This window comes from Mauremys reevesii, linkage group 1 (genome assembly GCF_016161935.1).
Source record: "Mauremys reevesii isolate NIE-2019 linkage group 1, ASM1616193v1, whole genome shotgun sequence".
Taxonomy (NCBI): domain Eukaryota; kingdom Metazoa; phylum Chordata; order Testudines; family Geoemydidae; genus Mauremys; species Mauremys reevesii.
Window position 1 is genome coordinate 250,570,442 of NC_052623.1, and position 25,679 is coordinate 250,596,120.

The 25,679-nt window shown below is 45.3% G+C and overlaps 2 protein-coding genes across 3 annotated transcripts in view; one reads left to right on the forward strand and one right to left on the reverse strand.

Annotated features, from left to right (window-relative positions):
- The window catches only part of WNT5B (Wnt family member 5B), a 97,519-nt gene that overhangs the window by 23,735 nt on the left and 48,105 nt on the right, over positions 1-25,679 (reverse strand). The window contains exon 1 of one of the 2 annotated variants that reach the window (XM_039546889.1): positions 22,361-22,439. The exons of the other annotated variant lie outside the window; for it this stretch is intronic. The gene's annotated coding sequence lies outside the window, so the exon portion shown is untranslated. Of the gene's footprint in view, positions 1-22,360; positions 22,440-25,679 lie in introns of those variants that run through there. 2 annotated transcript variants of the gene reach the window in all.
- Positions 21,546-24,002, forward strand: FBXL14 (F-box and leucine rich repeat protein 14). The gene has a single exon (XM_039546811.1). The coding sequence runs from the start codon at positions 21,575-21,577 to the stop codon at positions 23,504-23,506; it is 1,932 nt and encodes a 643-aa protein (XP_039402745.1). The 5' UTR covers positions 21,546-21,574; the 3' UTR covers positions 23,507-24,002.

The following is a 25,679-nucleotide window of genomic DNA, read 5'->3' on the forward strand; positions in this document are numbered from 1 at the left end:
ACCTGCCTTTCATACAGCCTCATAAACACCAGCAGGGACATTAATCACCAGACTCAGCAGCTCATTCCACCCAAGGGTTTTGGTGGTGGTGGTGGGGTTAACCCAAATTCCTATCGCCTGCTACGGTGAAGTTGCCGTGTTTGTTTGTACCAGGCTTCGCTTACTCCACAGTCCAGATGTGCTCTACCTGCAGCTGGTGACCTGTCTCACCTGGCAGGCAGATGTGAGGCTGCCAGCGCCAGAATTAGCCTCAGGACAAAAAGGCCTTGTGTGACCCAGATCCCAGAAGAGAGGCAAGCCACACTGCCCAGGCACAGCAGGATCCATGTCTGAAGAAAACAGGACTACATTATTCACGTCTTATACCTCTTCCCTCCTCCTACTTGTGTGTGTTGGAGTGGGCTGTGGGAGTGGGGGTGTTTTTCAGGACTGTTTTTGTCAGTGATGGCAAAATGGACAGTTTCTCTTTCCAGTCTGAGGAGGAAGGAAGTTGTGAGGGGGTGGATGGTTTTTCCATGACAAACGATGAATCTGCACAGAAGTGGTGTGATGTCACCCAAAGGTTTCCAGACAGCCTCAGGTATATGAGCCCTTCTTCCTAAGTGGAGGAGAGACTGCCTATTATAAGTGAAGTCCCCCCTTAGCAACAGAGGCAGAAGGAGGGGAGAACTTTAAAAAAAAACAGACAGATAAGGGAAACAACAAGGATTTGTACCATGCTGTAGTAAATAAATGACTCATGCTGGGAAAGGAGTAACTGTCAGTTTACTCATAGCCAATACTCCCTATAGAGCCTTGTGCTGGAAAAATCTGGGAGTGGAGTAAGCTGTCAGCTCCCCACAAGCCATCCTCTTGATTCTTCCTGCTAAGAATGTGGGAATGGAGTAGTATGAACCTCTGTGAAAAAGTGTACATGTGCAGAGCCATAGATAATCCAAGGCACAACTGTGGAGCTACTTACCACAGGCTTCATCTATGACTTTGGGCCTGTGGCTTAATCTTTTGCATAGTAGAACTGTGAGGCTTAACTCATTAAAGTTTGTAAAGTCTTTTAAATCCTTGAATAGACCTACAAAGTATTCATTATTAATTAAATAATTGTTAATAAAGAAAAGTTTTAACAAAGCTGATGATGACATATCACAGTGAAATATCCTGCAATTTCCCAGCAGCATCTCAATGGGTACTAGCTGACAGCAAAGCAAAGCGGAGCAAAGCAAAGCAAAGCAGTGATCTCATTTTGAAGCATAGGAACATAGAAATTGCCATACTGGATCAGACCACTGGTCCATAGTCCAGTATCCTGTCACCGACAGTGGACAGCACCAAATGCTTCAGAGAAAGGTGCAAGAAACCCTGCAACAGGATTCCAGGTGGATTCTGCTGCTAATGACTGTCATTGTAGTGTGGTAATCTCCGTGGAGTTAAAATGTGAATTGTGAAAGTGATTCCTCCTTCAGATCCCACAGATAACTTCTTTAGTGACTGTGTTTATGGCCTCAGCTAAAGTGCTAATAGCAGGTGAGGTTTTGTTGAATAGCTCAGCCTAGGCAAGCAGTTCCTTTACTGTGGCCTGCAGAGAAGTTGGGTGGTGGTCTGCAAAGAGCTGTTAGGTCACATTGTGCTATTTCACTTCCTTACTGCCAGCTGCTTCTAAAGATGTCTCTAGGGCCTTTACTGCAAACTTCTTTTAAGAATCTTGTGCTACATTTTTTAAACCTGCATTTCTAAAGCTGGCCCCTATATTAATATTTAGGCACTCGGATAAGTGCCCTGATTTTCAAATATGGATTGACTTAATTTTAGGCATCCTAGTTTGAACACTGTAGCCTTATTTCATTCAATACGATCTATCAAAGATCCATCACCACTTTCCTATTATTGGCGTATTTGCATGAGGGATGTTGTGTGATCACAACTAGAAGAGGGGTGTCCATGAGAGAATCTGCTAAGATTTGATACATACTATAGGAAAGTTGAATCCTGACCCAGGCGACACTGAAATCAGACCCGACAAATCCAAAAAGCTACCCCTACAATCTTCTGATCCTTGCTTTTTACTTGGGGAGGTCCCAAGTGTGACACTTTATCAAATGTTGTAAACAAAACACTGAAAGAAGTTTTAAGTCTCTTTCTACTGCAACTTGTGTGATCATCATTCCTGCTTCTTGTCCAGTTTCCTCCAGACTGGGCGGGACTGGACACACATTCCTCCCTTTGCAATCAGAGCCGCTTTCAAGCTCCTGTTTATTCTCACAACTTGACTCTGGAGCAATTCCTGTTTCTAAGTGCTCATGATGTCCAATGCATCCAGGAGCATTTACTGCTGTCTAAATCATAGAATCATAGGCTTTAAAGTCAGAAGGGACCATTATGATCATCTAGTCTGACCTCCTGCACAAAGCAGGCCACAGAATCTCACCCACCCACTCCTGTATTTGTTTTACATTAGGGGAATTAATTGCAAAGTGAAATACATATACTAATCACAACCATTCAAACAAATGTATATGGATATACATATATTAGTTATTATTTATATATTAACTGCATATCTTAAAACATCCCCAAGTGTTCATATACACTCATGAAGCCATCCGCACCACAAATTAGCATCTAGTCCATGGACATTTTTGGTACTGCATCATAATGTTTTCAGCTATATTAATATTATCTTTGCAAAACTGTCACAAAAATTCACCAGCTCATGCACAAAATGTATCCTTCCTCCCAGGATGGGCATGAGCCCACTTATCCATCAGGAATTAAAAAAAAGATTCATATAAACAGAGCCTCAGGAAACCAAGATCCAGCAATGGTTCCATTACTGGGGAAAAGAGCCTCACCTCCTAGCCCAAAAGGGGAGCTCTGGGTCCATTGTCTGGCAGGAGTACTTCATGTAGCCATAAGGAGTGCTCTAACTTCTGTGTCTGTAGAGAGGATTCCTAGGTTCTGTTAAGAGAGGCACCACAGGTGGCCCTAGAGCCATAGGCTCCAGCAGCCAGATTTATTTTTACTGCCATTTTAGCTAAGGGCGCTCAAGAGTCTTGTTGCTACCATCAATTCAACTGAACTGATGTTAGAACCAGTGGAGAGGTTGGGTTTTTTTTACGTTTTCCAAGGCCAAAGTGTCTCCACTAGCCAGAATTCTAAATCACCTTTTATTCCTCCACCTTGTGTTGGGCTGCAGTCTTCATGTATTGCTCATGCTCCAATACATCTGTTAATCTATAAGGTGCCACAGGACTCTTTGCTGCTTTTACAGATCCAGACTAACACGGCTACCCCTCTGATACTCTTCAGCTATTGTTACTGAACTTCCAGCTCCTTGGGCCTAAGTGGATTCTTCATTATAAATCTTTCGAACGCTAAGTTTGTTGTTTTGTCTTGTCTTTAATTATTATTAACTGAACAGCAACGAGAGCTGACTGCATTATTTCTGCTCCAGCTGGGGTTTTACCAAGATATTATAAAAATCTGTTGAAAATATTCCCAGACACAGATCCTCCATGTCTGGCTGTCTTGTAGCGTTCCTTGCCTTGTTAAATTGCTTCTCCACACAATCTCTCCATTTCCAGAGAAAGGGGCTATTATTCTTGCCAGACTCCTCCAGCTCACACTGCTTCTTGTCTCCTTTGGTACTTGTGCACTGTAGTATTTTATCTTTTTAAGTGCTCATATGCTACCTTTTTCTGCATCTCAGCACTTGTCAGCCCCTCTGGCACATCCACATTTCCTTTCCTTGTTACCTTGCTGCAACTTTAACCTTCTTCTTTTCCATACTTCCTCTGGTCAGTGTTATTTAGTTTCACTGTCATTAAGGTCAGATACAGTCCAGAAAATGCCAAGATATACCTGCCAGACTCAGCATACCCTGTGACAGCTGTCTGAGGTGCATAACCAGGGAAAGAGAATGGAGGGGAATAGTGAGAAAACATGTTTGTTAAAAGCAATCAGAAAAGGACCCGATAATAGGCTGGATCAGCCATGTTGAAGCCAGAGAAGTGCATGGTAATAAAGCAGTAATAAAAAAAAAACACTTAACACTTACATGACACCTTCTTCCCAGACCGCAAAGCATTTAAAAAGGTGGGCAAATCGTCTTCTACAAATGGGGAAACTGAGGCAAAGAGCAGCTAAGTGACTTGCCTAAGGTCACACAGCAAGTCAGGATTAAACTCAATAGCCTGTTCCTTCATTCCTGTGCCATGCACAGGAATTAGGGTGGCAGGCAAAGTAGCTTTAAAACACCTTTGCTCTTACCAAGTGCCTGGCCCTGCTTGGGGCCTGCCCAGCCTCCTGCTTAAATTAAAGCAACTTCAGGGCTGCTGTAACTGTAACATTCTCCTAGAGCTGCCCACTACCTAAGAAAAGCAGAGCTCAGTAAATTCTAGCCATGTCCTCAATGTCAGGGGCTGGGAAGGGGAGACAGCACAGAATCATTTTGGCAGCTGTACACCATCCTGGGAACTCCTTATGTTTGAGGTATTCCCCAGAGAATGAGGTCCCCGGTCACCTAATTCCCATCTCTGTGCTCAGTCTTCTAGACCACAGTTTTATGTTGGGTCCAGTAGAAGACCTGAATCAGAAATACTGGACTAGACACATGTGAGCTGGATGGGGCACATTTTGCCCACACTTTGGACTTTGTTATTCCTATTACTGAGAGAACTCCCTGGTTTCTGGGAGAGCAGCATATCAGCTTTAAACATGGACTCAGAACCTTCTTAGTTTCTTCTACTTAAACGAATAAATCATTTAAGATTGTAAATCAGTAATAAAATGTTTATGGACAGTAAAACAGGGGTCGGCAACCTTTCAGAAGTGGTGTGCCGAGTCTTCATTTATTCACTCTAATTTAAGGTTTTGCGTGCCAGTAATACATTTTAACGTTTTTAGAAGGTCTCTTTCTATAGGTCTATAATATATAACTAAACTATTGTATGTAAAGTAAATAAGGTTTTTAAAATGTTTAAGAAGCTTCATTTAAAATTAAATTAAAATGCAGAGCCCCCCAGGACCCGGGCAGTCTGAGTGCCACTGAAAATCAGCTCACGTGCCGCCTTCGGCACACGTGCCATAGGTTGCCTACCCCTGGTCTAAAAATTACTGAACACTACACATTTTAAAAGACAAAATATTATCATTTGATGGCTGTTTGGTGATTTGACATGTTTAGTGTCACAATCCAATTTCCACTCACAAAAACCACCTCAATTTGTACTAATTAACCCCTCTTCAGAGAGCTTCAGAACTCCCCTCTCACCCGACAGGAGATACATCAAGTCAGGGTTGAAACATAAGATAGGACAGGGTTGGGAAAGCATTCACTGCTGCTGCCCAATGCTATATGTGTTCTGTGCACAAAAGAGTCCAGTCCCCAAGGCTCTTTCACAAGTGCTAAATTTATATGGAGGATTAAACACTTGAAAGGGAAAACACATTACATTAGAATGAAAGCAACATGGAAAATATTTTCTTCTTTTACTTGCCTGCCAACACCTGAGTTCAGAGCTGATGTTTCACCTGCAACAGTTGATATCATCAGTCCCTCAAGCTGTGTAAGGAATGCAGCTCCCTGCTCTGCTAGAGGGTTAGTGATAGCCACAATATTTGCAAGAGAATACAGAAATGTAAACTCAAATTTTGGCATGAAAATAAGTATAACAGTCCCCATTTAAGATTAGGCTAGATACTAGGGCAACGTTCTTAACAGTAGGAGCAACTGGGCAGTGAAATAGCTTCCCCAGGGTGATGCACCTTCTCTGCAGAGATTCAAGAACAGGTCAAACAAGAGGAACATGCTGGATGACCATCAAGTAGTGTTTTCTGACCCTGATCCTGTAAGGTGCTCAAGACCTTTAACTCCCACTGAAGTCAGTAGGTGCTGAGGACATTGAACACTTCCCAGAATCTCACAGAACTACACCCCATGTTTCTGTTCACATATCTCAACTGAGTTTTGTTCCATAATTTATATTAACACCATGAAAAATAGCAAAGAGTGTACAGTACACAAGGTACAGAGTTATGCTGTTGTTATATGGCTTCACGTTCCCCATGAGCGAACAGCCTAGAGAAACATTTAGAAGCTCTGATTTGATTTGATTAATGTATGCAGAACGCAATGCCATCCACAGCATCTCAGAAACATCCTCACCATCCTGACATTAAAGAGGCTGAGGAGGAGGTTGCTTTTGTCATGTGAACACAGTCTGACAACAAAAGGAGGCCATCAGACAACTCTCCAATACCAAATTTTACAGGCTTCTTCCTCAGATCCCACTGAGGAATACAACAAGAAACTGCACCATCTACTCAGGACACCCATTCTATCCTACTACTACCATCATCCACAAACCTAATCCTGATCCTGCCATCATCATCTCATCGAACATTGGAACTCTCACTGAAGGACTGTCTGGACTGGTGGACTCCCTTACCAGTTACCCCAGCCTCCTCACTGACACCACTCTCCCACTGATTTCTGATTTCTGAGAAAATGCATTGGGTGACCTTCCAGAACACCATCACCCATGGATGGATGTAGAGGCTCTCTACACAAACACACACCACACTGAATGGAAAGCAGTGTGGACACACATCCCCTGATGATGCCACAGCACAACTGTTGCTGAGCTCTGTGCCTTTATCCTCACACACAACTATTTCAAATTTAATGACAATATATATCTCCAGATCAGTGGCACATGATGACATCTTCATCATCTGGACCCATGGGACCCACATCTACACCAGCAACACCATCACAGGACCTAACCAGATCAGCCACACCATCACCAATGACACAAATCAGACATTAGGAATGAAAATATAAAAAAAAAAAGAGGAGAACAACCCTTCCACCTCACACAATAGCAGATTTTAAGGTGGCCCATCTCCCAAAAAAAAAAAAAGAGAGAGACCAGAGAGAGAGAGAGAAAGCCAAATTCATCATATTTTTAACCATTTAAGTTTAGGGGAAAACAAAAAAAGTGAAATGCTTGCCAATTACAGAACCAGTTTTCCTCCCTTTGTTTTTCACATCAGCTGCTGGCTGCTGCCCCATCCCCCATCCTGATGATTGATCTAACCTCTTATCTCTAGCCTGCTTCTTGCTATTATATATATACAAACCCTGAAATTTTTTCCACTGCTTATCCAAGAGAAGTGGGTATTCACAAAGCAGCTCATGCAAAAAACATCTGTTAGTCTATAAGGTGCCACAGGATTCTTTGCTGCTTCTACAGAACCAGACTAACACGGCTACCCCTCTGATACGAGAAACATTTAGAAGCTCAAAACAAAGAGTTACTATCTGTAAGTGTCAGTCAGAGGGATCAGTTGTCTCCCATTTGTTTCTTTTACTAAAACAACTACCAGTAATTCCTGACACGACTACAGCTACCAATAACCATGAAAAAATATTAAGCCCAAATCAGTTCTATTTCAATGTAATTTTTCTCTCTCTGTCCTTTAAAATCTTTAGAAATAGTTCCATAAACTCCCTGTAATAATAATAATAATTAATAATAATAATAGCCACAAAACCTTACTAGCATTAAGAAGGTAATCCCCACAACACTCTGTGAAGTATTATCATCCTCATCTTACAGATGAGAAAACTGAGGCACAGAAAGGTTGCGTGACCTGCCTAAGGTCACACAGAAAGCCTGTGGCAGAGCTAGGAATAATGACCTTGATTCAGCAAAGCACTAGAGCATATACTTAAAGTTAAGCATGTACTTAAATGTTTTGCTGAACTGTGGCTAAAATCAAGATCTCCTGTCTTCCATTTCCATCCTTTGGCCACCCAATCATCCTCCCATTGATTAGGCAATATTTCTGCTTGGACACAAAGCACTCAACCCCATAAGTAATAAAGAAAATACATTGGAATTAAAGCTATAGTTATCTCATCTTACCTAGTTACATACATTTACTGTAACTAGGCAGGCCATTTCCCAAGCAAAGAAAACCCTATTTGCACCACATATTTAATAAGGATTTTAGTATAAACAGAATTTATAGAAAATACCAAAGCACTACAAATAAGGTCTTGTCTACATGATTTTTTTTTACCAATTTAACTAATTAGTTTAGAAACCTATGTGGTTAAAATCAGTGCAATTTGTGTGAACAATCTTATTCAGTTTAAAACTGTCTTGTATTGATTTAGCTTACATTGGTAAGGAGACAACTTAAGCTAAATCAGTAAGAGACACTCTTAGGACAGGTCTATACACAAACTTGCACTGAAATAACCAAATCAATTGTAATTCATCCCATTACTTATTTCTGTGCAAGTCAATGTGTGGACACTCTTATTTCAGAGCAAAAGTATCCTATTTAGAGCTGACAAAACTGAAAGAGGACACTTTTACTCCATGGAGTGTTCATACATAGATTTGCACCAAAATGACTTATAGTGTGAATTAAAACTGATAAAGTTATTTTGGTACAAATTTATGTCTAGACAAACCCTTAAACTGAAATAAGAGTGTCCACACAATTGGGTTGCACTGATTTAATTCAATCGGTTTCTAAACTGATTTATTTAAATCAGTACATTTTTGTCATGCAGAGAAGACCTAACATTAAGGTGTATGGGCATGGGTACAGACACCTGAATTCACTCTCACAAAAAGGCACCTCTGCACACAAGTACCTGCTATTTCACATGTAAGGTTTTTGCAGTGGCAACTGGTACACCTTTCTCTGAAGCTCTAAACTTCTGTTCTTCAAGACACAAAGGAAAGGAAAATTCAAAGCTAAATTTAAAAAATTACTAAAAATGCCAGTGTACTTCCCCCCATATTTCTTCTTTCTCAATGTCTGTCAGATCCAGTTTGCCCAGTTTTCTAGTCAAAAGAGATTTTTTTTAACTGCCAGAGCTGTAAATACACTCAGAAGCTCAACATCTAGCTATCCTCTTTCCATTTCTCCCATCAGCATGAGGTGTAAACTGCCAGCTTTGCGGGTGTTGCAGGAACCATAATAGAATGCAGCTCACTCCCCCCTCAGCTGTGTTGGATCTGCAGGGCTAAGAGGAATGAAAATTTGTTTTACATCAGTGAACTCAGCAGATATGATGAAGTTCTGGCAGAACTGCTCATGTAACCATAGGGACACTTTAAGGATGCATTTCTGCCCTTTATTCCACACTGAGGCCAGACTCTCAAAAGACCTCAGTCTCCTGTTTAGGCACCAAGATAAGTGGACAGATTTTCCAAACAGCTCTGCACATTTTTAAAATCAGACGATAATTGCCGTAACAGGAATTTCCAGGTGCAGAACCCTTTGGAAAATTTAGCCTAAAAGGATATCTAAGTGAGAACTGAACTGTTTGGAAAATCTGGCCTAGCCTGTGGATGCTGAGCACTTGAAAATCTGATCTATATTGCCTACATTTTGCAGCCCATGAGTACTGATCTAAAATATGTGCAATTCCTTCACTAGGTCCAATGATGTTGGAAAAGGATGCCTTGTTTAGGTTTCTATTATTTGTTGGTCCAAAATGAATCTTGGTTATTTTCACACCTCAGATGTCACCACCCTGTCATACTCATGCTTGGGGAAGAACAGAAAGTGTTATTGAGTAATTCTTATTCACAATGAAATGGAAATGTGTGTGTTGGGAGTACAATGACAATATCATTAGACTTCCTAGTTCGTGACACTCAAGTTACAGTTGCGCTGGCGGTCTCAGCTACGAGATACAAGGTGAGATCTTCAGCTCATGTAAACAATCATAGCTCCACTGAATATGCTTATTTACACCAGCTGAGGATCTGACCCTGTGTATCTAGTGGTAAGAGCCAAGACCTTTGAGCCAAGACCTTTATTCCTAGCACGTCTTCTGATATGCTGTGGGATTTTGGGACGCACTAGTTCATAGAGACGCTGATTGAGTTTCTCCATCTGTCAAATGGAGATATCTATTTCAACAGTGGTGTTATAATCGTTTGTAAAATGTTTCAAGATCCTTATATGAAATAAATTATATAAATGCAATCTATTATTATTATTATTAATTCCCTATTCAGAATTATGTCTAGGCAGAAAATTATCAAACACAAGGGATTAACTTGTGGGAGATAATTTTTTCCACCAACTTAATAAAACTGTTTCTTATGACCTTTAACTTAGAGGAAAAGCAAACACCCCCACAAAAATGTAGTGGGTAACAACTCAAATAAGGATTAATAAAAAAAATAATCAAATCTTGGAAGGCAGTTATTTCATAATGTCATCTAAAAGGTCATTGACAATACTGAAGATTTCTTCCATGATTATCTTGTACACTTCTGTTCTTCTTGGTTAATGAAATATTAAATATGATGGATGGAAAGGGACAGGGGCAGTTCTGTGGGTGGAATGACTATTCATCTGGAATGCAAGCTGGCTTTGTTGACCAAATAAAGATTAATGTTCGTCCATTGGAATAAATGGTTCTCCCATGGAAATAAAGTAGGTTTGAGGCAGGAGATAAGTGTGGGGGGGAGGGGTCATTTGTTGGCAGGGGCAGGAAGAAATGCTTACTGTTGTGCAGGAGAGTTGCATTTCATAATGTGTGTGTGTATGTGCATGTGGTTTGTGTGGCAGTGTAGTCCAGAACAAGCCTGTACCTGTGTCAGTGGATGAGTTTGTGCTTTGGATTGTATGCTGGAGAATGCAAGAATTCCTATGTAGGATATATGCTCTTATATTACTACAGCTAGTAGAGATTTTTCTTTCCTTAAGTTGCAGCCTGTTTTTTAGAATGGAAAGTCCTTTAGTCTCTCTCTGATGCTACCTGTGTGTGGTTTAGCTGGCAAGCATGGTACCTTTTGTTTGCACTCAAAGATTCCTTACATGGGAAGTAATGTACCTATTGGTTAGAGGGGAGACTGGCAGTCAAGAGTCCTAGGTTCTATTCCTAATGGCATTGTCTTGCTCTTTGACCTTGGACAAATTGGTTAGTTTCTCTGTGCCTCATTTCCCCCATAACACTTACCAAGCTTTGTAAACATTTTTACATCCTTGGGGACTAGCACCGTATAAGTACACAGCGCTAACATGGTTATTTATTATTACATGGAAATATCTGAGAATTGTGACAATGTGTGTTTGAGACCATCTTCTAGGGGAAGCATATGTGGGAGGTGATTGAGAATATATTTGTATGTTGCACATAATAATCATGATATATTTTCATTTATGTGATGCTCCTTGCAGGCAGCTCTCTGGACATTTAACAAAATGTAACTAAAACCACATAGTCTTAAAAATAAAGAGAGTGTGAGAGAGAGAGAGTGTTTCATTAAAAGATTAAACAAAAAAAATCTGTTTAATATCACTTTGGGGATTAGAGAAGTTAGGGTAAAACAAAACAAAGTCTGAGCAATTACTTCCAGGAAAGCATGTGTATGTGTGTGCGCCTGCACATCTGCATATTCAATATGTCTTGCTGGGAAAACCAGGGGAAAACAGGAAGCTGGGCATTTTCAGTGTGGGGATTAGATGGAAACATGTGACCCAATCTAAGTAAAATAGTTTGGTTGCCAACTGACTTGCTAAGATGCCATTGCTCTCTAGTCTCCATTGAAACAGAGCGGGGGCTTCGCCTTGTGGTTAAAACTCTGGATGGGGAACTAGGAGATCTGTGCTATAGGCCTTGCCCTGCCAGAGACTAAGTATGTGACTTTTGGAAAGTCACTTACACCCAGACCTTCCACGGTATTTAAGATCCTAGCTCATATTCATTTCAGTAGGAGTTTGGTGCCTCAATACCTGTGAGGATCTGGGCATTAGGCCAAAATGTCCAAAAATATCTAGTGATTTCAAGTGCTTATATTTTTGGCTGGAGACAACTTGGGCCTGATTTTCAGAGGTGCTGGATACCCAAAACTCCATATGAAGTCAACCAGCACGTGCTCAACACTTCTCAAAATCAGGCCCTTAAACTCTCTGTGCCTCTCTTTCACCATACGTAAACAGGGATAATACTAAGCTGATTAGCCAGTACTGTGAGGCTTGAAGCACTAATGGTTGTAAAGAGTTTTGAAATGCTCAGCTGAAAGGTGCTAGAAACATGCAAAGGATTATTATTAGTCTCACGTTCCCATAGTCATTCCACAAATATTTTCACAAGTTTCAGTGTGTCTAAAGAGTGTGATTGTGTTTTCTGCTTCAGGGAATTAAGGAATAATCTTAGTAGTAATAGAGAAGATTCATTGCTTCCAGGAAGACCAGGATGAACATACACTGGGGTGTGCTGGCAATAGGGGTTGAACACCACTGCTAACAAGGCTAGGAAGAAATGGAAGAGCTCACGGGTGAAAGAGTGGAAAGAAATCTGCTTTTTCATACAAATCAGTCATTTTGCAGACAAAGAAACTGAACTGAAATAACTATTTCTAGCCTGCCCTTCCCTTCACACACACATTTTGGGAGTTGGGAGTGGTGGGGACTGAAGGAAGCTGTGCTCTCATTTTACACAAAAATGGCTTGTCCTATGGAAAAACATGATCTAACATAAAATGAATGTACTGTAAACAGAAGAGTATTTTGCATACACCTACATCTTCAAACAGCATGTCTAAGACTTCTGATGTACAAAGATAAGCAGCATGTTTCAGGCTAGTCTGCAGCTCAAATCCAAGCACCAAGATTGCTCCAGGTACCACAGAATGGAAGCATCAGGGAATACAGTTTCTGAATGGCACTTATCTCTGTTGCAGGGCCTCTCAGGAAATGCAGTGATGAATTTCTGATAGCCTGGCAGATTTGACACCAGGAGCCTCTGGACTAACTATTGCTTTTATGAACAAGGTGTCAAACCACGCTTCCCCTAGCCAATGCTAATATAAACCCCATGGTCAGCTGAAGACAGCATTTTGTATATTTTACTTGGAGTTTGTATTTGCTCTTCCTTCACACTGGGCTTGAATTGTGACTGATTTTCACAGTAAGTTCCCAGAGTAGTACTGCCCTATTTTGCAGCTTTCCTCTGAGATGTGGTTTGGAGCCAATATTTATTGGGCAGAGACATAACTTCATGAAATTCCAGTGAACTGCCAATTTTAGAATGTGATTTACTATTGGGAAATGTACTGATGGCTCTGTTCCAGAGAGGGAGTAGTTAATAGTTAAAATTAACTACTGCGTGTAGTCCAGGGACAGGAAAATATCACACATTAAAATCCCTAGAGTTAAATGTAATTCCATGAGCCAGCCTCACTCTTGCTAATGCGTGAATTACCCCTTCCTGTACCAGCGTGGCCCCCTGTGCACCAGGAAGGATTCACCTGGGGAGGGCAGATATTGGTATTAGTGCATGCACTCCCTCGAGTTCTGCCAGAGGGGAGCAACTTTAAGTTCTACTGATAGCTGGACCACCCAGGCCCCCAACCCAGCTGGTACTGCCCAATATTGGGGCTGCTCTGGCTGCAGGCAAGTTCTCTGGCAGAGGGGAAGTGGAGGACACGTTGCTTTGCCACAACCCCCTCCTCCGAGGGCTTGCCAATACTGGTGACCAGGGGCTTGGCTGGGCATTTGCACTGGCATGGACTGAATCTACTGGAGTTACATCAGAGATGGTTTTGCCCTTCATTGTAACATTCTGAACAAGTTGGCGGTTGCAGCCCATCCCAGAAGGGGCAGATTGTATAGTCATGTAATGGTCTGTTCAATGTGTTCCCTCGAGTGACTGGTCCACAGAAGATAGAAATCTGCTACAACTACAGGAGCTACTCTTTTAACTCAAGTAGCAGAAGCTTATGCTTTAGCAATGGAGGTCTTGGATTCAATCCTCCTTGCTGAACCATGAAATTGATTACTACATGAGCATTCTGTTTACTCTTCAAGCAGGGGCGGCTCTAGACATTTCGCCGCCCCAAGCAGGGCGGCATGCCGCGGGGGGCGCTCTGCCAGTCGCCGGGAGGGCGGCAGGCGGCTCCGGTGGACCTCCCGCAGGTGTGCCTGCGGAGGGTCCGCTGGTCCCGCGGCTTTGGCACCGGAGCCGCGGGACCAGCGGACCCTCCGCAGGCACGCCTGTGGGAGGTCCACCGGAGCCGCCTGCCACCCTACCGGCGACCGGCAGAGTGCCCCCCGCGGCATGCTGCCCCAAGCACACGCTTGGCGGGCTGGGGCCTGGAGCCGCCCCTGTCTTCAAGACATCGCCATTAATACTTATCGCATCAGCCATTTTCCCCTTCTTTATCCCTTTTTGGTACCAAGAATGAAAGAAAGATACAGCCACAACCCTTTCATGGCATCTACTACAATGAATTATCAGTGTTGCAGTTTGGGATTTCATACTCCACTTTAGTACTTTCCCTCTAATATTAACATATTAAGCCTCATAAGTCCCCTTTTACACATGGGGAAAATAACACACAGGAAGTGGAGTGACCTGCGTATGCCTATGGCCCAAGTCTCCTAGAGCCCAGTCCCTTGCTCTAACCACTATACCATCCTGTCACACAGTAGCAGACAAGCAGCGCATCCCCTGTGTACCATGGCATTTAATTGTAATTTCCTGGATCATATATTTTTGTTCATCACACTGTCCTGTCTTTTTATTTATATGTGGCTTGATCCCTGTGTATTATAGCAGCATTAGTCACATATCAACATGGTGGCAATGTAACTCCTGGCTCTCAGTCCTGTGTCTCCTGGAAGTATTGGGATTTTTTTTCCAAGGTCACTTATTAACAACCTTGTCCCCGACCGCCTTCGAAAAAGGCCCAAATTTAAACCTGGTGTTTACACTGAGATATCAGGTCTGAATTTTGCCCCCAAACCTTATTGTACATCCACAGTGCCCTGTATGTTGAAAGATTCTATCAACACTGAAACAGGTCGATAAATGGCAAATCAGGATTACTTCATTCGGACAGACTTGAGAAAATGTAATATAGAGAATATTAATTTTTAGCCCCTTAATGTATCATAACTGTATTATCTGTATTGCACTTACAAACAAACACACTATCTGTAGGTTTTCTTTCACAAAGTCTTCAATGTGATCTGATATTTAGAACAAAAGTCTGCAAGAGAAGAGGAACATTATGTTTTAATCCCAAAAAACACTGTCTGATTATATATTTTTATTATAATAGCTGGCCAGCAAAAGGATCAAGTGGGATGATGCACAATGCAGATTCCAAAAGTAATCCACCCATCTGACAGATCCTGCTCTGATGTATATGCAGTCCATGATCACCCTGGTTGCATTCATAGGCACAGATCTCTATTAATCCTGGAGACCACTGCCATGGAATTATTTATTACAGTACAGAGGTACTTCACAGAATCATTTGTGTTGAACATTTAAGAGATGAAAGGAAAGGAACCCCCACCTTACCCAACTGCAGCTCCTCTGCCACTTTATTAACTGTAGGAAAATTCTTCAGTACTCCTGGGTGGAAGAACTAAGGGTACTGGGGGTGCTGCCACACCCCCTGGCTTGAAGGCTTGAAGTGTTTTCTATCATATACCGGGTTTACAGTTTGGTTTAATGGCTCTCAGCACCCCTGTCAGTATGGATTGGGTCAGCTTAGCCTATGAAATGGAAGAGTAGCAAATGGTCTCCAAGATACACCCTCCAGAAAATACCAATGCCATGAAAAGTCAGCACCTTCTCTTTGCTAGTTCATGTCAGGAATTGGTGACTAGAACAACTTTGGCTGTAATTGTCATAGTGCTACAGGAGCATTGTGGCCTGGTCTACTTGGGAAAATTACCCCCAAAATTCATTTTAAAACTAGTTTAACTAAACCAACTTTAAAACCACTTGCGGCCATACCATAGACAAGACTCCAGGTGGAACCCGCTGAAGGAGGTTCTGAAATTGGTTTGCTAAAGACAGCTCAGGCCACCTGGAGTGTGGTCTATGCTACAATTCCAGCCAGCTTTAAATTTGGCTTATCTGGTTTTTCAAGCCATTTAAAATTGAGGGAAATTTCCTCAGCGTACACTGGGCCTTGCAGAAATGTCCCACACTTAGAAAACAAATATCCATTGGGGGGTGGGGTGGGGGGAATCTCAAGAGATAGAAAAGTCAAAGTCAACATCAACTAATCACAGAAACTCAGCTAAACTCCTACATCTGTGTTTGTGTGTCCGTGCGCACATGAACCCCTGCTTTGGGGAGGCAAGCCCATCGGCTCCGCCCCCCTGGCCAAGGCCCTGCCGGAGTCCCAAAACCACCCCTGGAAAAGAAGCAGCCCTGACTCTGAGGGGCCTCTGCGACTGGAGGAGCCCTGGCCCACCCACCCCAGCCACATCGAGCTGAGCTGCTGCTGCTGCCTACCCCCGCCCCGTACTGAATCGACCCACTGGCCTTTCCCCCAGCACTGGGCTGGCCAGGCTGGGCACTGTTGGCCTCCCCCAGTGCCGGGCCGAGCCATCATCTCTCCCGCCCCGGACCCCAAGTGTCTTCTTGGCTGAGCTGCCAGCCCCCGTGCCAGAGTCGGGCCAGGCCAAGCTGCCGTCCCCCTAACACCAGCTCTTCCTGCCCCTGAAGGCCCTGCTCCCCCGCTGAGCCACTGGCCCCAGCGCCCAGCTGAGTCTGCTCAGTCCGCCGGCCCTCCGCGTCCCTCCTCACTCCCCCATTCCTAGGAGGAGGGACACAGCAAGAAGCGGGGATGGGAGAGGGTGTGGAGTGGAGAAGGTGGTGGGGGTCTCAGGGAAGGGCTGGAGCCACCACGTCCAAGGTGTCCGGCAGTGGGTTGGAGGCAGCGCCAGGGAAGGCAAGGTCTGGCCTATTATACACACCACCCGTGTGTGTGTGTGTGTGAGAGAGAGAGAGAGAGAGAATTTTTGTGTGTGTGAGAGAGAGTGCCTCCTGCTGGTTTCTCTGCTTTTTTGGGGAAAGCTGATAGCCCCTCTGAATCGAATGACTGCCCTTCAGTAGTTGGGGCTTGGTGACTGAAGGGAAGAGGGAAGGAGAAACTGAATGTTAGAAGAGAAACAAGGAAGATGGAAACATCCTCATTATAGGGAGATGGGTCAGAGGGAAGGGAGCTTATCAGGAAGTTAGTTTAGGGGCTGGATTAGGGTCAGCTAGGTGGGGTGAGGAATATATTGCTTTAGGAGGTGGATTAGGGTTCTATGGGAGTGATAGAGAGCAAAAGGAAGAAAGGGGTCCGAAGAACATTATTGTTTTAATAGCTGCCAATTGTTTAATAGGTGCCATCATTCCCTTGGAATCACAGCAGCCACCACCCATTGGCAGGAGAGCTAGTATCAACTGGAAAATTTCTGTGGCTAAATTCAGGATGTATTTTTCCATATCCCTGGTTGGAGCTCTATCACTTGGAGTGAAAGCACAGGGATATGTAGTGGGACACATTTCCACCCATCAATAAGAGGTCAAAGAGCTCCTCTGGGCACAATCAGCCCAACCTGGCATACCTATGAGGCCTGTCAAATCTGGAGTCTCCTTAGAAAGGAGGATCCAAGCCTGGGGCAGGATGGCACTCAGAGGGAAGCCGAGCCAGAGCTCCCTAGCCCCACAGAATAGGGGCTGCTTACCCACAAAGCTGCTAAAAAGCGTCTGCCACCTGAACCCTCTGAAGATGTAAAGAGAGACATTCTTCCCGTTGTTTTCCCTTTTGTTTGCAGGGTGCCCAGCCTGGGTCCTATTGGAAACAAGAAAGTGAGTGGCCCAGACTCCCTTCACGGACACTACTGACCTCTTATCTTTTGGGGAACCACTGGGGGACTCCAGATTGTTTTATGGGCTGCAGCATTATTTGGTTTGCCCTTACCTTTTTTTTGGACTGCTTAATGCCTAGTAAAGAGTTGCTTTCCTCTCCCCCAAGACTTCGGTCAGAGAATCTCACTCTGGCTCTACAGAGACACCTGAGGCTAGAGAAGGATGTCTGTGATGAGAGGCACCCACTTTCACCCCCAAAGGGATGCCCTAAGAGTACAACCTCTGACCGGACCTTTATTCACTATCTTTAATATATGCTTCATTTGAACCATGCCTGAAGGAGAGAGAGAGAGAATATTGTACTATGAATTAAGAGGCAAGGGAAACAAATAGGGACAGGCTAAGACAAGAACGGCCAAAAAGTCCATGGATATCATGACCACACGTGTGATATAAGATATGGAATACATGACAGGGCAGTTTTATCAGCATGAATAACTCACAAGGGCTGAAGCCACAATGCAGTTATGCAGATCACCCTGAACAACTGTCAATAAGAACTATCCAGCCTGCACCAAATGCCAGTGTAATTTGGGGTGATCGGGAGGGGGGAGAGAATGAAACATTTATCCGTTAAGTCCTTTCAAAAAGAGATAGTGGCTGTTTGGAGTTGTTCAAGGGTTTGGAATGTTAAAAATAGTTCCAGGGGATAGATCAGCAGTCAGAGTGCCTACGAGGTTTTTGATAAATGCAGTTTATCAGGAGATGGTGCTAGCCATCTATGTGGTAAAAACATTTGTACCACATGAGGTCAGGATAAACATGGTATGAATGTCTTTATTTCTGCAACTATGGGTTAAACAGAGGAAACCATGTGATAAATTGCATTTATTGTGCATTTTGACCATTCCACTTGCATGCTGATATTTTAAAACTCTGAGTGGTTCCAAACAGTCATCCTTTAGATAAAATAAAAGCCTACTATAAAAATGTTTTCTTTTTCCCCCTACCAAAACATGGTGGATCAGGGATTAAATTTTACAACCAGTCCAAGGACCAGAATTAGTTAATTTTAGATCGGTGATAGACTTAAAAGGTTTGATACCCTGTGGTCAGCCAGGATTTAAAGATTCTTGCTACATGCCATGGGAGAAAGAGATTTCAGGCTACCCAAGAACATGCATCATCTGTTTGTAGCCTTTGCTAGTCACAGATGGCCTATATTAAAATCATGACACCTCAATACCAGATGATAGAAATACTGTTTTAAGTAATTTTTTAGGCCTTAAATGGCCATTTTTTCTACCATTCTAATTTGTAAGGTAGAGGGATTGAAAAATAGTAATTAAAATACACAAAAACATTTATAGGATAGTTTTTTTTCTATATGGAATACACTATAGTATAAAGGTATAAAAGTTACATGGACGTTCATTCAGGATGACACGTAACTCACGTGTAGCTTTGCCACTTATGTAAGGCAACTATCCCAACATTCTGTAAAGTCACCATCCCATGTTCCGTTTCTTTCATCTTTTGCCCAATGCATAGAGCTCAATCCTGCAGACATCTCATACAAGTTGTTTCTCTGACTTTAATAAAACAATTCTTATAAATAAGGGTTGCATGACTGGGCCCATATGGTGTATATACCATGATATGCACTTGGAATGGTTAATGTATCAGGACTTCCATTACAATCCATTTTCATTTGCTCCCATCTTTATGTAAAATCTCTCTTTTTGGCTGAGGTTTTCTATGATTGGTCTAAACAGAAAAGTGGATTTTATTTATTTAGAGTAAATTCTATTCACACAGGACATTTTATTATTAGGGAGAGGGTAGAAAATAGTCTTTCCTGTGTAAAATAGATAAAACCTAAGGACCTGATCCTGCTGACGGAGCCACACAGGAAATCGCCACAAGGAGCCCAGTTGACTTCAGTGGGGCTGCACATTCACGTTAGGGTCCCCTCAGGATTAGCATACTGCAGAATGAGGGCCTAAGATTTTTTTCCCCACCTAATAACCACAAAACTGGGTTAAATTTTACAAGTTTAGATCCCAAACACGCAGTAAGATCTGCAATAACAGACTCCGTATGGCCATGCAGAAACCCACTCAAGTTAACATAGGAAATCACATAAGTGGATAAGAATGCAGGATCAGGGTCCATATATTTCCTGGTGGCTATTCATCACTGAGAACTAGTTTCCTAGCAAACATGCAGAAAGAATTATTATTAAAATTATTATTTTAAAAAATAGCTTAGCACAGGTGCAGTACAAAATGTCCTATGAATTTAGAGTTAATATGCTATCAATGAACTACAGAATAATGTATAATTTATAATATCAGTAGGAGTATGGGTGTTTTACAGCTATTTCATTGTGGAGATTCACAGTTATCAAGCCTGGAACTGCACAAATCAAGAGAGAGATTAGCTTTATAATCTCCCCTTTTACCTAAAAACAAAAAGTCCCAAGGGAAACAGATATAAAACTATAACATTCAATTTATGGCTGTGAACACTTAAATCAGGAAATGCATCAGTGATGGTTCTCATAGTAATCTTAATTTATGACTGCAACTTGTCTATGCTAGGTGAAATAACCATTGGTGAAACGGTTTTCACCAATTATCTCCCCAGAATCAGTACTGAGAAGAGTTTAAATTCCTTTTCTACACTGGAGACACTGACAAAATAATTAAAACTAGTGCTATCAATTCAGCCAGGCTCATAGGAGCTGTAGTATAATCTAGGCTCCAGTAACCAGATCAGTTTTATTAGTGTTTTAGTTAAATGTGATAAAAAGTAAGTTACAAAAACAGTGTTAAGAAAGAGTCCTAAGGCTTCCCCCGGCCCACTGGGAATTTTGTTGTACTTTTCCAATAGAAAAAGGCAATATTGTTTTCTGAAATTGTTTTGAAAAGTTTTATCTGGCCTATACTAGCACTTAAGCTGTTTTTAATGTAAGTGCAGCTGCACCCATGTTAACTGTTTACTAATGCACAAAAGGCTGTTAAGGCCAGGCAACTAGGAGTCTCAAGCACTCTTTCTTGAAATGCCTTTTAATGATCTCTGCCTGATCTACATTAGCACTTACACCACTTTCAATATTTGTTCACATGCCCCATTGCTGACAACAATTTTCAGTCCTGGTTTCACTTCCTAGTGTAGAGCCAATGGACTAGCCAGCCTGGCGGTTTAATGTCACCTTGATATACAATTAACCAAAGCTCTCAGCTCACATATTCCTATGGAGCTTCATGGGAAATTAGGCCTAGACAAGGGTGGAAAAGGGATTTTTTTTAAAGGCCATGTTAACTAGCACCTCCCCGAACAGCGGGGCAGCACGTGCTGGCTGGTCGAGTTGAAACCCAGAGCCCCAGGCCTGTTAAGACACAAGCTGCCCTGCCTACACCAGGGCTCTAGTTCTCCCAAATCGAGACAAAGCCAGGGCGGCTGGGGCCCTTACGGCTGAGCTGAACTTCCCAGACATATGGCTACGGTGTTTCCTGGCTGGCTTGGGGGTGGAAGCTGTGACCTTAACCTGCCAGCAGCCGGTAGCGATGAGTGGCAGCTGGGGGGGGGAGGGTGACACGCTGCCCTGCAGCGTGAGGGACGGAGGGGGCTCTCGGGGGACACTTGCGGAGGGCAGGGACCGGCACTGGGGCAGGGGCAGCGCATGGCGCTTTCGGTGACCGCGGCCCGGCCCCTGCTCTGGGTCCCGGGGGTGCTGCTGGGCCGGGCGGGATCGGGGGCTCGGGCTGCGGCCCGGCGGGGGGGGGGGGGGTGGTTCCGCCGGGAGAGGAAGAGGCGCCAGGTCTAGGCTGGCTGTGGGGGAAGGGAGCTCCCGGCCGGGAGTTCCCGGGGAGGGGGCAGCGCGGCGGCGGCGGCGCGGCAGGGGTTAATCCGCGAGCGCAGAGAATGGGCCGCGCTGTTTCCAGGGTGACGGCTCGGAGTGTTCCGGATCGTACCATTGTGCGGGGAGGGGGGAGGAGAAGGCTTCAGCCGTCGCCAGACCCAGCCCAGCGCCGCCTCCTCCTCTCCCCCTCCCCCCGGCCTGAGCGCGGCGCCTGGGCCCAGCGGCGAGCGCAGCGCGGAGGAGCGAAGCAGGCGGATCCCGTCGGCGGCAGCGCGGGGCCTGGGCCCAGAGCGGCGGGGTCGGTAGCGGCGGCGCGGCCCCTTCTCCCCCCGCGCGGGGCAGCGGGCGGCCCCGGGCTGCGGGGCTCGGAGACAAAGGAGGCGGCGGGGCTCGGAGCCGGCACCAGGGACCGAGAGGAGCCTCCGGGAGCCCCCGCCCGGGGTAGGCGGCACAATGCGGCACGGGGCGGCCCGCCCGCACCGGCTGCAGCAGCGCGGGGGCCGCAGCGCGGCCCGCCCGGAGCGGGGATAGAGGCGGCGGCCGGAGCCCCAGAGCCGGGCCGGGCCCCTCCCGCGAGCAGCGTCCCCCCGGCCTGTCACACGGGGCGGCGATGTGAGGGCCCCGGAGCCGGCAGCAGCCACAGCCGAGCAGCGGGGACCCAGCGGAAGCGGCAGCTGGCCGGGCCCGGAGGAGCCGAGCAGCGGGGATCCGGCGGGCGCGGCAGCCGGCCGGGCCCGGAGGAGCCGAGCAGCGAGGACCCGGCGGGCGCGGCGGCCGGGCCCGGGTGTGCGATGGAGACGCACATCTCGTGCCTGTTCCCGGAGCTGCTGGCCATGATCTTCGGGTACCTGGAGGTGCGGGACAAGGGCCGGGCGGCGCAGGTGTGCACGGCCTGGCGGGACGCCGCCTACCACCGCTCCGTGTGGCGGGGCGTGGAGGCCAAGCTGCACCTGCGCCGCGCCAACCCCTCGCTCTTCCCCAGCCTGGCGGCGCGGGGCATCCGGCGGGTGCAGATCCTGTCGCTGCGGCGCAGCCTGAGCTACGTGATCCAGGGCATGGCGGAGATCGAGAGCCTCAACCTGAGCGGCTGCTACAACCTCACCGACAACGGGCTGGGCCACGCCTTTGTGGCGGAGATCGGCTCGCTGCGGGCGCTTAACCTGAGCCTCTGCAAGCAGATCACCGACAGCAGCCTGGGCCGCATCGCTCAGTACCTCAAGGGCCTCGAGGTGCTGGAGCTGGGCGGCTGCAGCAACATCACCAACACCGGCCTCCTCCTCATCGCCTGGGGTTTGCAGCGCCTCAAGAGCCTCAACCTGCGCTCATGCCGTCACCTCTCTGATGTGGGCATTGGGCACCTGGCGGGCATGACCCGCAGTGCAGCTGAGGGCTGCCTGGGCCTGGAGCAGCTCACGCTGCAGGACTGCCAGAAGCTCAGTGACCTCTCACTAAAGCATCTGGCCCGAGGGCTGGGACGCCTCCGCCAGCTCAACCTCAGCTTCTGTGGGGGCATTTCAGATGCGGGGCTGCTCCACTTGTCCCACATGAGCAGCCTGCGCAGCCTCAACCTGCGCTCCTGTGACAATATCAGTGACACAGGCATCATGCATCTGGCCATGGGCAGCCTGCGCCTTTCGGGCCTTGATGTTTCCTTCTGTGACAAGGTGGGGGACCAGAGCCTAGCCTATATTGCACAGGGCCTGGATGGGCTGCGTTCCCTCTCCCTCTGCTCCTGCCACATCAGCGATGAGGGCATCAACCGTATGGTGCGCCAGATGCATGGGCTCCGCACGCTCAACATTGGCCAATGTGTCCGTATCACTGACAAGGGCCTGGAGCTCATTGCAGAGCACCTCAGCCAGCTCACAGGCATTGATCTTTATGGCTGCACCCGCATCACTAAGCGGGGCTTGGAGCGCATCACCCAGCTGCCCTGTCTCAAAGTGCTCAACCTGGGACTTTGGCAAATGACTGAGAGCGAGAAGGTCAGGTGAGAGGAGGGGGCACCTGGAAACCTCCATCCTCTCTGGAGGGACTCACTGACTGACTGCTGCAATGGAGGAGAGCGAGCGGGGGGGCACACACAGAGCCATGCTACCTGCCCACTCCAGCACTGGAAGGAGGGAGGGATAGAGAGCGCCCACCCCTATCCTTTCCATGCCACCTACCCACCTCTGCACTGGCTGGGGCAGGAGAGGGAAGAGAGACCCCCCCATTTCTTCCATGCCATCCCCAGCCCTTCATTGGGAATACAGTACCCCTTTCCTCATCCTTCTCTGCATTGGGGATAGAGGCCTGCAATTTTATGCACTGGGGCTGGAGATACCCCTCCCCACTCCAGCTCTGATTCTACCCCCTCATGCACTAGGGATTGATGAAGAAAGTCCCCCTATTCTTATTCACCTCCAGTCCTCAGTTTTGGGAATAGGGACCTTCTTGAATGGGGGTGGGAATGGAAATGGGAACAACCCCCCCCCCCCCCAAAAAAAAGCTTATTAGCGGCATGTTCCATATCCACTGACCCCAGTCCTTCTGCACTGGGTACAAAGACACCCCCTTGTCATACCATTCCAATTCTTTTTTTCCCCATCCCAGCTGGGGATTGTGACAGAAATAGCCTTTCCCAGCTATACATAGTCCATCAATTTCCAGTCCCACCCCCATCTTCAGTTCTACCCCCTTTTGCCCTGTGGTTGGATACTCCAGTGCATTGGCTATAGAGAGAGCTACACTGGTCTCCTCCCCTCCTGAGTTAAGTATAGGGACATGATTCCTTTGCACCCTGAACTGTGGTTGGAGAGAGAGCCTAGACCCTCCACTCTTTTCCCATCTCTCTGCATTGGGGATGAAGATAGACTCCTAATATTTCTCCCTCCTCCTTGTACTGGGGATGAAGACACCATTTTCCCCTTACCCCATTCCCAATAGAGAAGACGACAGATCCCAGTCTCTTCAAATGTCCTACCTGCATTGGAGGGATGGAGTAACCTTAGCCATTTATCTTCCCTTTCATTTTTCTCTCTCTTCCTCCCTGCCTTTTCTTTCTTGGAAGTGGGGATAAAGACATATCCAGCCACCCATCCATTTCCCCTTTGGGGGTGAATGGGGCAGAGGGGATGACCAAGCTCCTATCTACCCAGGGGACTTAAGGAAGAAACTCCAGCTTCATTTTTGCTTTCATTTGAGATACTGTGACATGGTTTTATTTTGAAATGCGTACAAAAGAATTACTACTACAAAACAGCCTCTTACCACCACCACCCTCCCCTTGCTTACATCCTGTTTCTGATCCTAGTTTTTCTCATCTTTTCTTTCTTCAGTATTCGTTTTCTTCCATGGTTTTATTTTTAAAGACATTTGAAGTTGCTGTTGTGGATTTTTAAGTACGTTTTTTTCTGCTGAATATATTCTATATATATAAATATATATATAATGTCTGGCTACCTCGTTTTAATTTGTTACTTTTTTCTCAAAAGCCCTGGAATTCTTACAAGAAAGAGATTTTGAGACTGAAACATTTTTGTGCCTAGACTGGAAAGATGCCCCTTGGGTTTGTAACTTTTTTTTAAAAAAAGCTTTCCCTAATGTGCCCCACCTTCACATTTTGACTGTGCCTCTCCCTCTCTCTCCACTGGGGTTTGGGGATCCAACTGTGCTTCTGCATTTTTATTCCCTTAGCACAAACATGTGTAACATGTGAGAATCCATACTGAGGATTGGGGTATTGAAATGTGTGAAATGCAAGTTCAGTTTCTTAAATATATATAGATAGATATATATATGCAAATATTCCCCTCTCCCTCCCAATTCACCTACAAAAAAAGGTCACTGTGTGAGGCTTCCTGTTTGTAAGTGGGGAGAGGAGCAGAACAGGCCTGCAGGGCCTGAGGCTGCGATGTGAAGGGGAGGAGACTGTAATTCATCTGTCTTATCTCTGTTCTGTCAGTAAAATGGAGCTGGTTCTTTAGATTTTTTTAATTATTATTTTAAAGAGGAAGAATAATTGATTAATTTTTAAAGAAACAAATGTTGGCCTTCTTTCTTTACTGATTTTTTTTTTTTAAATTCAAAATCTCAAATCCTCCACAGTAACGGGCCAGACCATGGAGTTAAAGCAAACCCAGAGACCCCCTATGGATTAATTGTACTGTTTGTGAATTTGTATAA